The 14534-nt window shown below is 67.4% G+C and overlaps 4 protein-coding genes across 4 annotated transcripts in view; 3 read left to right on the plus strand and 1 right to left on the minus strand.

Annotated features, from left to right (window-relative positions):
• Positions 1 to 5065: 5065 nt before the first annotated feature.
• On the minus strand, positions 5066 to 5651 carry EMIHUDRAFT_357083 (hypothetical protein; the record flags this gene model as incomplete). Its single annotated transcript, XM_005765519.1, has 1 exon — positions 5066 to 5651. A coding segment is annotated over one exon (586 nt), but the record flags the coding sequence as incomplete, so codon positions are not given.
• A 1813-nt stretch (positions 5652 to 7464) lies between these two features.
• Positions 7465 to 9951, plus strand: EMIHUDRAFT_437185 (hypothetical protein). The gene is made up of 9 exons (XM_005765520.1): positions 7465 to 7754; positions 7837 to 7902; positions 8148 to 8199; positions 8469 to 8518; positions 8586 to 8649; positions 8723 to 8779; positions 9141 to 9238; positions 9418 to 9523; positions 9593 to 9951. Exons 1-9 carry the CDS (start codon positions 7498 to 7500, stop codon positions 9767 to 9769), a joined length of 927 nt encoding a protein of 308 aa, XP_005765577.1. The 5' UTR covers positions 7465 to 7497; the 3' UTR covers positions 9770 to 9951.
• A 2168-nt stretch (positions 9952 to 12119) lies between these two features.
• Positions 12120 to 13007, plus strand: EMIHUDRAFT_212893 (hypothetical protein; the record flags this gene model as incomplete). Its single annotated transcript, XM_005765521.1, has 3 exons — positions 12120 to 12497; positions 12588 to 12794; positions 12924 to 13007. 3 exons carry the CDS (start codon positions 12120 to 12122, stop codon positions 13005 to 13007), a joined length of 669 nt encoding a protein of 222 aa, XP_005765578.1.
• Positions 13008 to 13465: 458 nt separating this feature from the next.
• The window catches only part of EMIHUDRAFT_357086 (hypothetical protein), a 3037-nt gene continuing 1968 nt past the window's right edge, over positions 13466 to 14534 (plus strand). Inside the window, 6 exon segments of the mRNA XM_005765522.1 lie at positions 13466 to 13669; positions 13791 to 13904; positions 13970 to 13993; positions 14154 to 14206; positions 14402 to 14486; positions 14503 to 14534. The exon segment at positions 14503 to 14534 is cut by the window's right edge and continues 173 nt beyond it. The gene's annotated coding sequence lies outside the window, so the exon portion shown is untranslated.

Genomic DNA, 14534 nt, shown 5'->3' on the forward strand with positions numbered 1-14534 from the left:
GGAACTCGGCGGCGCGCAAGATGTGCTTGGTCTTCTTGAAGGCAACAGGATCGAAGGCCATGCCGACGGCGGATTTGCTGTCGCAGTTGATGATGCTGGCGCCGTCGATGGAAAATCCATAGGTCGATCAGTAGCTCACGGATGAAAATCACCTCCTTGGCGGCTAGCATGGCGCCAAAGAACTCTGCCTCGGCGCTAGACAGCGTGACGGATCGCTGCATTTTGGAGAACCAGTGGAAGAGGCATCCGTAGAAGAAGAACATGCCACCGGAGCAAGAGAATTTCGTCGCCCAGTTTGAATCGACGTAGCTCTCAAGGTTGCGGTCGGGGTTCGGCTGCATGACGAGGGCGCGGTCAGCTGTGTCGCGCACGTAGATAAGCACCCGGATGGCGGCTTTAAAATGCGACGGGCCAGGGTTGGTCATGAAGCGAGCGTCTCCTTCCAGCCGCGGCGCCACGCGCGGCACGTGCCCTTGACGGCGTGCTCCTTGGTCGGCAGCTGGCACGTGGGTGATTTGTGTATCGCGCGCCTTGCGGGGGGCGCACCATGGGGCGACGTGCCCGCCCTCCATTGGTTGTACAGAAGGTCCCCGGCCCTGGATGTGAGGTTGATGACTGCACTCCAAGTGCTCCAGTGTTCGAGCTACAGAAAGACCGCACGGGGGCGGGGACCTTCGTTTTTACAAGGCGCGCGATACACTTTTACCCATCTCTCCTAGTCGACACGGGACTGGCGCGCGCACTGGCACTGAATGTCGATCTCGCTCTCGTGTGGGTGTGTGCGCGACGCTTGTTCCTTGTACTTCGTCTCCACTTAAATAAAAGGGTTGCAGTTTCTTTTTGATCTAGAACTTCATGCCAAACGCTCGCTCAAAGTCGCGCGCCCACGCGCAGACTACCGCGTATTGGCGCGCGCTCAGGCTGGCAGGAATGCCGGCGCTGCACCTGCGCCCTGCCTCTGCGCCTGCCACCTCTGCCGCTGGCCCTGCCTCCTCTGCCACCTCCTCTAGGTTCTCCGCCTCTGCCACCTCCTCTGCCACCTCCTCTGCTGTCTCCTCCTCTGTCGCCTCTGCCGCCTCCGCCTCTGCCACCTCCGCCGCTACCGCCGCCTCTGCCGCCTCCACCTCTGCCGCCTCCACCTCTGCCGCCTCCGCGCCTGCCGCCGCCGCCTCTGCCTCCGCCTCTGCCTCCTCCTCTGCCTCCTCCTCTGCAGCCTCCTCTGCCGCCGCCTCTGCCGCCACCTCTGCCGCCACCTCTGCCGCCTCCGCACCTGCTGCCACCGCCTCTGCCGCCGTCCCCCACTCCGCTGGGGCGAGTGCCAGGAGAGCCGCAAGGAGAGACCTCACGGCGCGCGCGTTCTCGGGCAGCGCCGCCGCCCCTTCGCAGCCGCGCCGCCCCCCCTCCCAGTCGAGCGCCTTTGCGAGACGTCGCAGCTGGCACGGCCGGCCATACGACAGCGGGCCGGTCTGGAGCGCCTGTTCACAGCGACGTGCTGTGAAGAGACGCTGTTCACAGCGCGACAGCGGGGGGGCAGTCGGAAGCGCCTGCGGCGCAAGCCCGAATGTAAGGATGAAGAGTCAACAGCAACACTTAATCATTAATCATTAATCATTAATAATTAATAACTCGCGCCTGCTGCGCAAGCCCAAACACCCACAACCGGCCACCGCCCAACTCTCCTCCCGCCGCCGCCACCGTCGCCTCCGCCTCCACCGCCTCCGCTGCCACCGCCTCCGCCTCCACCGTCTCAGCTGCCGCCTCCTCCACCGCCTCCGCCGCCGCCTCCGCCGCCGCCGCCGCCACCTCCGCCTCCTCCGCCATCGCTACCGCCTCCTCCTCCGCTGCCACCTCCGCCTCCGCCGCCGCCGCCGCCTCCTCCGCCGCCACCTCATACAGGAGCTGCGCGCACGCATCGAGGCACTCCGCCCAGCCTCGTTGCGGGCGCCCTTTGCCGCCGCCGCCCCCGCTGTCTCTGCCCCGCCTGCTGCCGTTGCCGCCTCTGCAGCCTCCGCCTCCGCTGCCGCTTTTGGCGGCTGTTGTGCTGGCGCCACCGGCGCTGCCGCTGAGCTCTGTGCGGAGAGCCCTGCCGCGGCGTGCAAGCTCCGCTGCGCGCGTCGCTCGCGCCGTCAAAGGCTGAGCCTCGTCCGCCTCCCCTGCCGCCATCGCCACCGCCGCCGTCGCCGCTGTTGTCGCCGCCGCCGCGGCGCGACCGGGCACAAAGCCAGCGCAGAGCTGCCGATCGATGGAGAGGCGCAGCCGCACGAGCACAGTGCCCGAACGGCTTTTACGGTGCGGGTGGCACCGGCACTGAACCACCTTTGGGGCGCGAGCGATCTCTGCAGCGCCGGCAAGGCACGCTGCGGCTTCCCGATCCTGCGCGCGTTGGGCTAGAAGCGATGCCCTCTTCTGCTTATGACTACGATGCGCGGAGGTCGGGCCGCGCTGTCGGCCGGTGCCAGCGGAGCGGGTCATATTCGCAGGCGACTGCAGCAGCGCGCCGCCCTGGAAGGACACTACTAATCGGAAGTTGAGATGAGCCGAGATGCGCCGAGATGCGTTGTGTGCGCCAACCTGCTGAGTCGCCCGGGGCTGCTTGCAGCACCATGGCGAGGGCGCTAAGAGGTTCCTCTTTTCCGCGCCCCCCCCGCAAGGCGCGCGATACACACACTGAGCCGTTTTGCTGCTGGCCATCCGGCTTACGAGGTGCTCGTAACACGGCTCGTAATTGGGCAGGCGCAGCAGCGTACTTTTGATTCGTGTTCGTTGTGTGTTTTTCTATGAAATGAACTCGGGGGCACGGGACGCGGCACAAACGGGGCACAAACGCCAGGCTACAAAGACGGGGAGGCACGTAGTGACGCAGGGGAGTCTAGGCGACGGCGGCGTCCTCCGACGCCGCGGCGAGCCTGAGCTCGGTCGCAATCTCTTCCGCCGCCGCGAGCTGCAGCGCGACTGACATGCGCTGGGCCTGCAGCAAAAGCCACGACCGCGTCGACCAGCTCGCCTCGTCCTCGTGCTGCCGCTTCGAGAGCTTGTTGCGCACCTTGTCCTTCATCTGGTAGAACAGCCGTTTGACCGCGTTGCACCACCCGCCGAAGGTTTCAAACAGGTACATCTGCACGTCGGTGTCCGAGCGCGAGAGGGCGTGCGCGTAGTCCGCCTTCTTGTACGCCACATAGCCGCCGCCGTCGCTCGGCCTGAAGTCGCCGTCCCCTAGGGCATCATGTTGGCATGTGAAAAGTTTTTCACACAACGCTTTATTTGGTGGTCTATGCTGAAATAAAGATAAAGAAATAACCCACGCCGCACAACAAAGAGGCTCCCATGCCAAAATCAGAGTCGAAGCAGCAGCGGTGGCCTATCAATCAAATGCCGAACAAGTCAAAATGGCTAAATGAGGTGAATGTATGAGGCATTTGTATACGGTGGGGTATGAGGTCCTCGTTGCGCTTCTCGATGCCCAGAAGCTGGAGGTCGCCCATGAAGTCGGCGATGGAGGGGTGCACCGTCGCGTCGTTGAGCATGCAGACGAGCTGCCAGAGCGTCTCCTTGTACTCGGGCCCGTGGAAGTAGAGGAACTGCATCTCCTCCGCCGAGACCTTGTCGACGCCCATCGCGCGCATCTTGGAGACGCAATGGAAGACCTCGTGGAAGTGGTCCTTGGTCACCGTGGCGCGCCGGCGGTAGTCACGCATCCGCGCCGCCGGCTCGTCCGCCATCTCCGCCTCGTCGAACGGCGTGGCCTCCGGGTGCAGGCTGCGCAGGTTCTGGCGCACGTCCGGCTCGGAGACGTCGGCGATGGGGCTGGCCGTGAAGCGCGCGTTGGCCTTGGAGAGGTAGCCGGCGTTGACGAGCCGCAGGACGTCGCGGAGGAGCTTCTCGTTGCGCCGCGCCTCCTCCGCCTCCTCCTTGCGCGCGCGCGCCTCCGCCTCCGTGTCGAGCGACGCGCTCGGCCGGCGCTCGCAGTCGGGGCAGCCCTGGGCGCAGCCCGTGCACGGCTCCGGCGGCCGGCCCTCCTCCCGGCGCTCCTCCGCCGACAGCCCGCGAATGCGCTCGCGCTCCTCCTCGGCCTTGACGGCGCCTTCCCGCCTCTCGCGGGCCGCCCGCTCGGCCGCCGCCGCCTCGGCGACCATCTGCTGCCAGAGGGTCTGGAGATGGCCCTGCATCACCAGGCGGATGCGGCCGAGGACCTCGACGTTGCTCGGCGGCTTGCGGCGCCCCGACAGCCTCCCGAGCGTCACCGTCTTGGCGATGGCGACAAACTTGAAGCCGCGCGAGACGTTGGGCGTCAGCTTGTCGAGCAGCGCGCGCCGGTAGCCGGAGTGGATCATGTTGTAGTACTCGCGCTCGATCGCCGAACCCTTGTCCGGCGTGCGGGCGATGATGGCCTCGAGGCCGTGGATCACGTCCGGGCTGAGCGAGTCGAGCCACCCGAGGTCGCCCGAGGCGCCCACCTCGGCGCCCACGTTGCGCGGCTTGAGGCCGGCGGCGCGCGGGTCGAGGTCCACGCCGAAGGGGGACGGAGCCGAGGGCGGGCGAGGAGGGGCGCCCTGCGCCCTGCGGGTTGCGACCTGGGCGCGGTACGTGCGCAGGCCCGCCGCGACCTGGCCGGGGAAAGGCCTGTCGTGGTAGTAGACGGTGTTGAAGAAGTGCGCGGGGGAGCCCACCTCGGCCGTCTGCCGCAGCCGCCGGAGGAAGCCGCCTCGCCCGCCGTCCGCCTCGGCCGGGCCCCACCTCTTGTGGCGCTGGTCCCCGTTGGCGAGGTGGGCCCCCATCGACGATCTGCTGCCGACGATCGCGAGGTACCTGCCGCAGCAGCCTACCTGGCAGGGGTAGATGCCCGCGTCGACGAGCTGCGCGAGCGAGAAGTTCGTGCCGAGCTCGTGCTGGCGCCCGCGCGCCGACTCGTTCGTGACGTGCTCAGCGAGGGCGGAGAAGGCCCGCTTGCAGCTCGCCGCGCCGAAGCCGTGGCCAGGCTGGGCGTGCTCACAGCCTCCGCAGGGGCAGAGCACCTCCGGCACCGGCTCAATGCCGTCGCCACCGCCTCCACCTCCGCCGCCACCACCTCCGCCGCCGCCGCCGCCGCCGCCGCCGCCGTCGCCGTCGCCGCCGTTGCCGCCGCTGTCGCCGCCGCCGCCGCCGCCGCCGCCGCCGCCGCCGCCGCCGCCGCCGCCGCCGCCGCCGCCGCCGCCGCCGCCGCCGCCGCCGCCGCCGCCGCCGTCGCCGTCGCCGCCGCCGCCGCCGCCGCCGCCGCCGCCGCCGTCGCTGCCACCGTCGCCGTCGCCGCCGCTGCGGCCGTCGCCGCCTCCGCCGCTCTCGCTGCCGCCTCCGCCGCCGCCCTGGCGGAGGCCGCCCGCGCCGCCTCGGCCGCCGCCGGCTCCGCCGCGTTTGTTGTGGCGGCGGCGCTTGCCCCCCCTCCCCCCGCCGGCGCCCTCAGCAGGCCCGCCGCCGGCCGCTGCAGCCTCCTCGGCCGTCTTGTCGGCGCCGTCGTCGTGGCAGACGTCGCAGGCGGGCGAGGCGTCGGCGCCAGCCGGGCAGCATGCGCAGCCCCCGCCGAACGCCTTGAGAGGCGAGCCGGCGCCGGAGAGCGCCGGCCGGACACCGGTCAGGAGGCCGGCTGGCGCGCCGCCGCAGCCCTCGTCGAGCTCCATCGCCTCCGGTGCTGCACCCTCCGGGTCCGCCAGCGCCGCGAACCGCCCAGAGGCCGCGTGCGGGGGGGGCGGGGGGACGCCGGGCTCGGTCGACCCGGTCGACCCGACCGACTCGCCCGCCTCGGTCGCTCCGCCGGCCCCGCCCGCCGGGGCCGCCTCGCGCGCAAGGCGCGCCTCGTTAGCCCCGCCGGCCTCGCTCGGGTCGCCAGCCACGCCCGCCTCGCTAGCCTCGCCGGCCTCGCTCGCGTCGCCAACCTCGCCCGCCTCGCCCGCCTCGCTAGCCTGGCCGGCCTCGCTCGCCGCGCTCGACCCGCTCGGCCCGCTCAGCTCGCCGCCCCCGCCCGCCGCGGTCGCCGGCGCGCCGCCAGCCGCCTCGCCCTCGGCCAGCAGCTCGCCCGCCCGCGCGTACACCGCCTTGATGAGGGCGGGGACGTGGCACGCGCGGTGCGGATCGTCCGCCGTCGGCCGGCAGGATTTCGAGCAGCACAGCTGGCACTTGAAGGTGGGGTCGAAGGCGACTCGTCGAGCCGTGTTGTCGATGTGCTTGCGCTGCCGCGCCAGGAACGCCGCCGCCGCCTTCTGAGCCGCCGGACCGACGTCGGACAGGTTGCCGACGACGGAGCCGTGCAGGCCGCCGAACTGGGTGGCGGAATCGAGGCCGTGGTCCGCTGCGACCTCGCGGAGGTCATCCAGCGTCGCGCAGCGGCGGCAGAGGCTCGCCGAGTAGGCGTCAACGACCTTGCCGCGCAAGCTCTCGGTGTTGCCTCGCCGGCCCATCGGGAACATGTTGCAGAACGGGTGCGGCCGCGTCACGTTCTGCTGCTTGAAGCCAGCGCGCGCCTCGCCGCCCTGGAAGCCAGCGATGAGCTCGCCCGCACAGCGAGAGGGTGGCGGGCTGGCGGTGGCAGTGGCCACCGCTGCCAAAGCCTCCGCCGCCGCCGCACGCTCCCGGCGCCACCCGTCCACCGCGGACTGGAGGCGCCGCTGCGTCGCGGCCACCAAACTGCCGGCCTGGGTGGCCGCGCTCTGCGCCGGGCCGCTGCCCGCCTCGGTCGCCTGGCTGAGAGCGGCGGCGGCCGACGCCGCCGCCGCGGCCAGCGCCTGCCCGGCCTCCGCGCACGCCACCGCCTCGGGGGGCTCCTCCTCGATGACGAGCGCGCTCAGCGAGTGCAGGCGCCCCGCCGCCTCGTTCGCCGCGGCTGCAGCCGCCATGGCCGCCGCGAGCGCCGCGTCAGCTGCTGTCGCTGCTGCCGACGCTGCTGCCACCGCCGCCTCGCGACGCGCCGCCCGCTCGGTGACGCTCGCGTGCACCCTCCCCTGCGCTTGCGAGACAGCGTCAACTATCAAGCCGGCCCGCCGCGTCGCCTCCCACGCCTCCGCCTCCCCCGCCTGGCGCTGGGCCGAGAGAGCCCTCGCCGCCGCCGCATGCAGCGCGTCCCACGCCTCTGTCGGGTCCGCGTTAGGCGTCGCCAGCAGGCGCTCCGCCGTCGCGATGGCGCCAGCCGCCTCCGCCGCTGCGCCCTCCACCGACTGCGCCGCCGCAGCCTGCGCCGCCGCCTCCGCCGGGTGTTTTGTTGCTTTGAATGGGTTCGAAGAGGCTATCCCTTACTTAAAACCCCATTTTGCTGCGCCGGGTCGTATCCAGGCTAGTCACTAGTTTACCAGCTTCGAGCCGTAGGTCCTACGAGGTCGGATCTGATGCTCGCACTTTCACGCCGAGGGGCTAGCGAGCCCCATCCCGCTCGTATTCACAGCATTATTGCGAGTTTGGAACCCGCCTTCCCACTCCCCGGCCCCTTTCCGCCAGGGTTTCGCCAAGAACAAGCGCACCGCCTTCAGTCGTACGATGTGGCCAACACTGCTGTTCGCGGCTCCGTGTCTTGGCTCGCCCATGGATGGTTTTCTCCGGCCCGTGTTTGGCTCCGCCTGCCTCCCGCTCGACGTGCGCTCGTTTCTCACGAGTGACATCCGAGAGGCGGTGACGCAGCAGTGCGCCTCGCTCGTCGAGGGCCGCGGCACGCGCGTCTGCTCCGCCGAGTGCCGCGACGCCGTCCTCGCGTTCCGCGGGCACCGCTGCTACTCCCACCTCTCCCAGTCGCAGAGGCGTCGCAGCCGCCTCGCGCACCCGCGCCGCATGCGCACCGCGCCCTGTCGCCACGCCGCGCCTCGAATCCGCGCCCAATAGGCTGCAGCCTCGCACCGCGGCGCCGCTTCACCCGCGCGCTGCAAACTCAAAGACGCTGGCGGCGCTGCAAGGGAGCGTAGATGCGCGATGCGGATTTATATTCCGACCAGCCCTCTAGTCTGTATTCGGTCTTGTTCAGCCGTGTTCAGCTGTGTTCAGCTGTGTTCAGCTGTGTTCAGCTGTGTTCAGCTGTGTTCAGCTGTGTTCCGTGCGTATTCGGCCGTATCCGCAGCCCTCGCATTCACTCCATGCTCCGAGTCGACCGTACGATCCCGTCTTCCCGCCCTGACCTTGGCGTATTCGTGACGCAGGCAGGGGATCTGGTACGGTCTATACCCTGCGAGCGGGATCGACCTTGTCGAGGCGAGCGCGCACACACACACACACGCGCGCACACACACACGCACACACACACGCACACACACACGCGCGCGCACACACACACACACACACACACACACACACACACACGCACACACACACACGCACACACACGCACGCACTCACACACTCACTGGGCCTTGCACATTCAATGCTGTGGGGCTCCTGTCAACCTTGGCGTGAGTCGCGACGGCTGCCCATTCCCACCACCGAAGGTGTGCAGAAGGTGACCTTCTCTTGCCCTACCTAAGGCGAGGCTCGACGCAGCCGCCGGCACGCTCTCCGCGACCAAGCTGACCGGGCGCAACTCTGTGCGAGCGGGCCGCGTCTATGACACGTCCGGGACGGTGTCCGAGACACGTCTGTAGGAACGAGTTTGTGCGAGCCGGCCGCGTGAGCTGGGAGGTGGGTCCGGGCGGCGGCTGCAAGATGGCGCGGATGCGCGCCGCGCGGGAGGAGGCTGTCCACTCGCCGTCTCCGTGACGTCTTGTGGCGCGTGCGATAGGTCTCGTCGATGTGGCAAAACGCGTACACGCCGCGCTGGGACGGGTGCGCGGTGGAGGTGGGCGCCTAGCGCAGCGCCTCGGAACTCACCCATTTGGCTCGCCGACAAGCCTCCGCGCCCCCACACCGTTGCGAGAAGATTGGCCCAGGCGTGAGGGGATGGGCACAGAAGCGCGCGTTCCAGTCTGCACTCGAAGAGGGACAGCGTATTCAACGGCATGCATTGGGCAGCCGCATTCCGCGGTAGATCTATTCGTAGCCCGCGCATGCACGCGATGCTGCGAGGCACATGTTCTCGACTCGGTGTTCCCGCCCTGACGTTGGTGTGTTCCATGGCGTGGGTGGCCGCCGCGGACACGTCCACCGCCCACTCAGAACGCCTTCTTCTCTCTCGGCTCACGGGCTTCTTCCTTGTGTAGGTTGCCGACGCGGACCACATGTCCATCACTCTGCACACGGGCGACGAGGGCGAGCAGAAGCTGGCGTTCGTGCGCGCAGTGCTGCCCGAGCTGCTTCGGTGGGCCTGCTCGCCACGCATGAGCGTGTCGCTTGTCTGTCTCGCTTGTCACTCTGCGTGCCGCGGCGCGCTTGCGCCGTCTGGGTGCAGAGATGCGAGGGATCGTTTGCGCCCTCGCCCGGCCACGTCGCGTGTGTGGGGGGAGGGGGCGCTCATACCCCCCCCCCCCTTTCGCTCAGGTGGGACAACCCGTCTTCGCCGTCGCACGGCTTCCACAGAGCGATGGCGATCTGCGGCGTCGACCCCGAGGACGCATCCACTTCGGCCGTCGAGGCGCTGCTCGAGGCGCCGCGCCACCGCGAGGCTGGAGGCGGCTGGAGGAGGCGCGTTCACACCCGGTGCGCGTGCGAGCAGGTGCTGCATCACACGCAGGGCACCGTGTTGCTGGACCAGCTGCTGCTGCTCGCGCCGCTCCTCCTCCTCGGCAGCTGGCAGGCGGGCGGCGGCCACGGCTCCGCCACGCTGCTGCTCGGAGGCGCAGTTCTGCTCGTCCTCTTCGTCCGCCTCACCTACCTTGGCGTCTTGCAGTGAGCGGCCGATTCTCGGGCGAGAGCTCGGCGCGTGCAAATTAAGTGGCGTGAGTCGGACTGAGGTGAGCTGGCTCGCGGCGTGAGCGGTGGATCGTGGATCTGGATGCCCCCCGTTAATAAATCGGCGCGCTCGTGTTTCCCCCTCAGACTAGGGTGTAGGGGGCACGCCGCATCGGCATGATTTTTGTTTGGGTCGTCACAACGCGTCACAGCGTAACACGACGAGAGCGAGAACGTGGATAAAAAAGACTTCACGAAGAAAAGAAATCGCGGGCACGTGTCCGCTCGAAGGTAAGGTAAGGTAAGGTAAGGTAAACTTCTCCACACACACGAGGTGGTGGGGCAAGGGGGGGCAACCCTCGCGTCTCCACGTCTGACGACAGGAGCCCCACGGCATTCAAAGTGCAAGGCCCAGTGCGCGTGGGTGAGCGGTGTGTGTGTGTGTGTGTGTGTGTGTGTGTGTGTGTGTGTGTGTGTGTGTGTGTGTGTGTGTGTGTGTGTGTGTCTCATGTCACTGCATCCTCCGCCGGTTCCTCCCGTCGCCTCTTCTTTGTTCGAATGTTTTTCAATCCATCCTTCACGAAGCCCTCCCATGTAGCTAGCGTTCTTGGCGAGTGTCTCGAAGTTGCCAGCAGGCGCTGTCTGCTCGCGGTCTGTGCGGGCCGCTCGTCCTCCTCGCCCTTCTTTCGTCCTCCCGTCCCTCCCCTCCACCATGGCCTTCTCGGCACTTCTTTCTCCATCCGCCTCGCCCTGCCTTTTCGCATCGTGCCGTTCGCCCTCCATTCGGTGACCTCCATGGCTGTCCGCCCCTTTTTGGGTGGCGCTCTCGATACGGTTGCGTCAACCTCGACGTCGCTGTCGCCCTCCCCGTCCCCGCCGGCGTCCGTGCCTCGGTTCGCGTCATCGGTAGCGTCTCCGTTGTTCCCTCGTGCCCCGCCGTCGCCCTCTCTGCTCGGGCCGTTAGCGATTTCGCTCCTCCTGCGTGTCGCCCCTCCGTCCCCTCCCCTTTCTTCGTCGTCATCGTCGCTGTCGCGAAAGCCCTCCGGTCCCTCGATTCCCTCGCCTATCCCCTCCGCTGCGTCGTCCCAGTTTATATCCTCATCCTCTGCGCACGTCGCGTTGGCTTCCTCTCTCCCCCTTTCCTCCCTGCCCCTCTCGCTGTCTGGTGTTAATGGACCCCCTTCCTCTCCCTCGCCACCGTCACCGTCTCCATCCCCGTCGCTACCGCCCTCCATGCCCGCCGCCCTTTGTTTCACACTCGTCTCTGCCATGTCCGCCGTCGCCGCCGTCCTGTCTGCTGCGCTCTGTGCTCCGTGGTACAGTCGCTTATTGTTGCTCAGGATTAGCTCACGCACCAGGACAGCCTCCTGCTCGTTATTTTGGCTTGCCGATATGCATCCAAAGTTCCACGCTAGCTCCTCCTTCGTCACGTCTATCTTTTTGCAGTATCTCGCGAATGCCGTCCGCGCTTGCTGGGGTGTTATTGCGTTCGGATCCGCCCTGGTCCCCGCCCTGTATCCCATCTCCTTGCGGTGGCTCCTGTATGAGTCCCCATATGACCATGTGATTTCTTGGCCTTCCTTGACTCCCCTCTCTGCAAACAGGACCATCACCTGCGCAGCTGCCTTGCCTAATTGTATCTCCTCGTAGCGTACGAAGTGCGTCGCCCTCGTGCCTCGTTTCGGCTCATTCGATGCTGCAGGCCAGTCGAAGTTACACCGCGCCGCGACGCTGTCAAAGTCGTCCCCGCTCTCGTCGTCACTTCCATCCAGCTGCGTCCCCCCTGCTGCCGTGTGTCGTGATAGTTCGTCTGGTACTGTCTCTGGTGGCTGCGCCGTTCCTGTCCGGAAGCGCTCGAACCCGTCGATGGAGCTCGATCTAACCACCTCATCAACACAGTAGTAAAACACGACGGGGACGGCGCGACGAGGCGAGTCGTGTAAGGAACGAAAACACAATCACAACACAGAGCTGCAGAGCAGCAGTTGCCAGTTGCAGTGCTGGTACGTGCTGGCGCTGACCGTTGCTGCAGCAGCTTGCGCAGTCCGGCTCAGTCCGGTGTTCGCCCAAGAGACGAAGAGACAGCTCTCAAGCGCAGGTCGTGCGCCACCCGAGGCGAGTGGCGGGCATCGACCACAGTGCAAGGCAGGGCGGGCACATCAAAGCTTCTGCGCCGCATTCCGCATGTTGAAGCTCGCCTCCAGCGCCCCCATGTCCTCGACGAGGATCTGCGGGCCGGTGCGCTCGACCTCGAGATCCTTGGAGAGAGTGATGTGGTCGTTGTGCGCATCTGTGAGAGCAAAAGGGGCGTAGTCGCACCCGCACCTCAAAAGCGTATCTCCCCCGCACCGATGCTCTTCGCAATGCGCCCCGCCTCGAAGCTCCCCCAGCGCGTGGGCATTGCTCGCGCTGTTCGCGTGCTCTCAACCAGCGCGTGCCCTGTTCCCAGCTGTGTCGGAGTCTCCCCCCGCGGCGACATCACCTCGGAGGACGTCGTCGCGGCGCAGGCGGCGTGGTCCAATGCCATCACCGGCATCACCAAGGTGTACCAGGAGGGAGGCGACTTCGTCGCGGCCGCTGGGTACTGCGCGGGCGAGCTCTACGGTTACGGCCACTCCAACGTGCTTTTCAAGCCAACCAGGGCGACCAACAACCCGTTCCGCCCGACGGGTGAGGACGCGATGGCGTACTTTGTGGGCGCAGAGGCGATGAAGAACGACAAGTTCAAGGTGCGCGCATGCATCCGCCCTCGCGTCGCTCCCGCGCACTTCCCCTCTCTCACGCGCGCGCACCCCCCCTCCCCCCCCCCTGCCACACAGGGTGAGGACGGCGGCTTCGCCATCAACGGCGGACAGGGCTGGTCCGAGGTGGTGTTCCGCAACCACCAGATCGATTGCAACGGCAACACGGCTATCGCAATGGGCGACTACCTGTTCACGAACGCGACCACTGGCGACGTGGGCCGCGTCGAGTACACCTTCGGCTACAAGAAGAACGATGACGGCAAGATGCGGATTTTCCTGTGCGTGCCGTGCCGCCCCTCCTCCCAGCCTATATCTCGGCTTATCTCAGCCTGCGGCGCCCCATGCAGGCACCACTCGTCCATGCCGTACGAGCCCGCCGCGGCGGCCCCCGCGAACGACTCGGTTGAGGAGGCTCTGTCGATGTGGGCCGAGTCGATCGCCAAGCAAGAAGATGCTCTCGCACGCTTCAAGATCGGCGGGATGAGCAAGCCGTAGATATAGGATGTGCCTCTGAGAGGGGCGAAGTGGTTAGTTGGTGGGATGGATGTGCAGTGGGCGCTGACAATGGACAGGGCGAGAGCTCTCTCTCCGCGCGCATTTGCCCTCTGGTCTTGCCCTGGACGCTGGAGCGTGTCCGGGAACCTAGTCTCTGTGGCGCGGCGTGTGCTCTTGAAGAGCGGCGGTGCGGTGTGCGGGCGTGCAGCGCGAGGGACATTCCTCTGTGTTCCACCCGCGACCCGGGCTAATGATATTAGTTATTGTTGCACCCGCGCGCCGCGGAGACACGTCCACACATCTTGCACGGCGCGGTCAAACCACAAACGACCACCATGTGTGTATCGCGCGCCTTGCGGGGGGGGCGCGGAAAAGAGGAACCTCTTAGCGCCATCGCCATGGTGCTGCAAGCAGCGCAGGCAGGCATACCGCCCACCACAAGAAGTCAACTCCTGCGCGCCCTGTTCTCCGAAAGACCCCCAGCCGGGCAAGGCGCGGACAAGGCGATCCCCATGGGCAACACCCCCAGCCGGAAGGCGCTGGACAAGGCGATCGGCGCGCTGCCCGAGTCGGAGCACTACTTTGGCCTCGAAAACTTTGGCAACACGTGCTACTGCAACTCGGTGCTGCAGGCGCTGTACTACTGCGGCCCGTTCCGCCAGGTTTGCCCCAGCGCGCCGCCCGCCACGCGCCCTCGTCTCCCACGCCTGGCCTTGACCCGATCTCGCCGACCGCCGCCCCTCTGCGCCACCGCTCACTCTCCGGGTGACTCTCCCCATCCAGCGCTGCCTGGAGCACCACGCGGTCGCGGCGAGCAGCGGCGAGGACGACCTCCTCGCCTGCCTCTGCGACCTGTTCCGCGCCATCTCCTCGCAGAAGCGCCGATGCGGCGAGCACGCGCCTCTATGGGAGAGGGTCCACACCTCTCCGGACCCTTGCGGAGGTTGCCTATAGGCGTGCACGCGCCACGCCGTTTCGTCGCAAAGGTCGCTGCTCTCCTCCGCTCCACTCGGCTCTGCCTGCTCTGCTCTCTCTCTCCCCCTCTCTCCCCCTCTCTCTTCCTCTCTCCCTCTCTCTCCCTCTCTCTCCCCCCCTCCCTCCCTCTCTCCCTCCCTCGCCAACACCGCACGTCTTCACACTGCGCAGCTGCGAGGCGTGAACGAGCTCTTCAACAACCAGATGCACCAGGACGCGCACGAGTCCCTCAGCCTAGATGCCGACTACGGTTCTGTGTGCCCCGACTGGCGCCCGAGAGGACGCGTCTTCCGCCGCATTCCGCTGTGCTCACTGCATCCGCAGCCCCGCCTACTCACGCGATGCTCCGAGTCGTCACGGCACGAGGACCGTACTTTGGTTCGCTCGCCCTCTGGTTCACCGGCTCACTCACACTGCAGGTTCCTCAACTACCTCCTCAACGAGTCGGCGGAGCTGCTCGAGAAGCGGCAGAAGCGCGAGCTGACTAACCAAAAGTCCCGCCCCCTCCCGTCCAGTCCATTCGCTCCTCTTCCTCAATTGGGACAAATGCCG

Source organism: Emiliania huxleyi (assembly GCF_000372725.1).
Source record: "Emiliania huxleyi CCMP1516 unplaced genomic scaffold EMIHUscaffold_55, whole genome shotgun sequence".
In the NCBI taxonomy this organism is placed as follows: domain Eukaryota; phylum Haptophyta; order Isochrysidales; family Noelaerhabdaceae; genus Emiliania; species Emiliania huxleyi.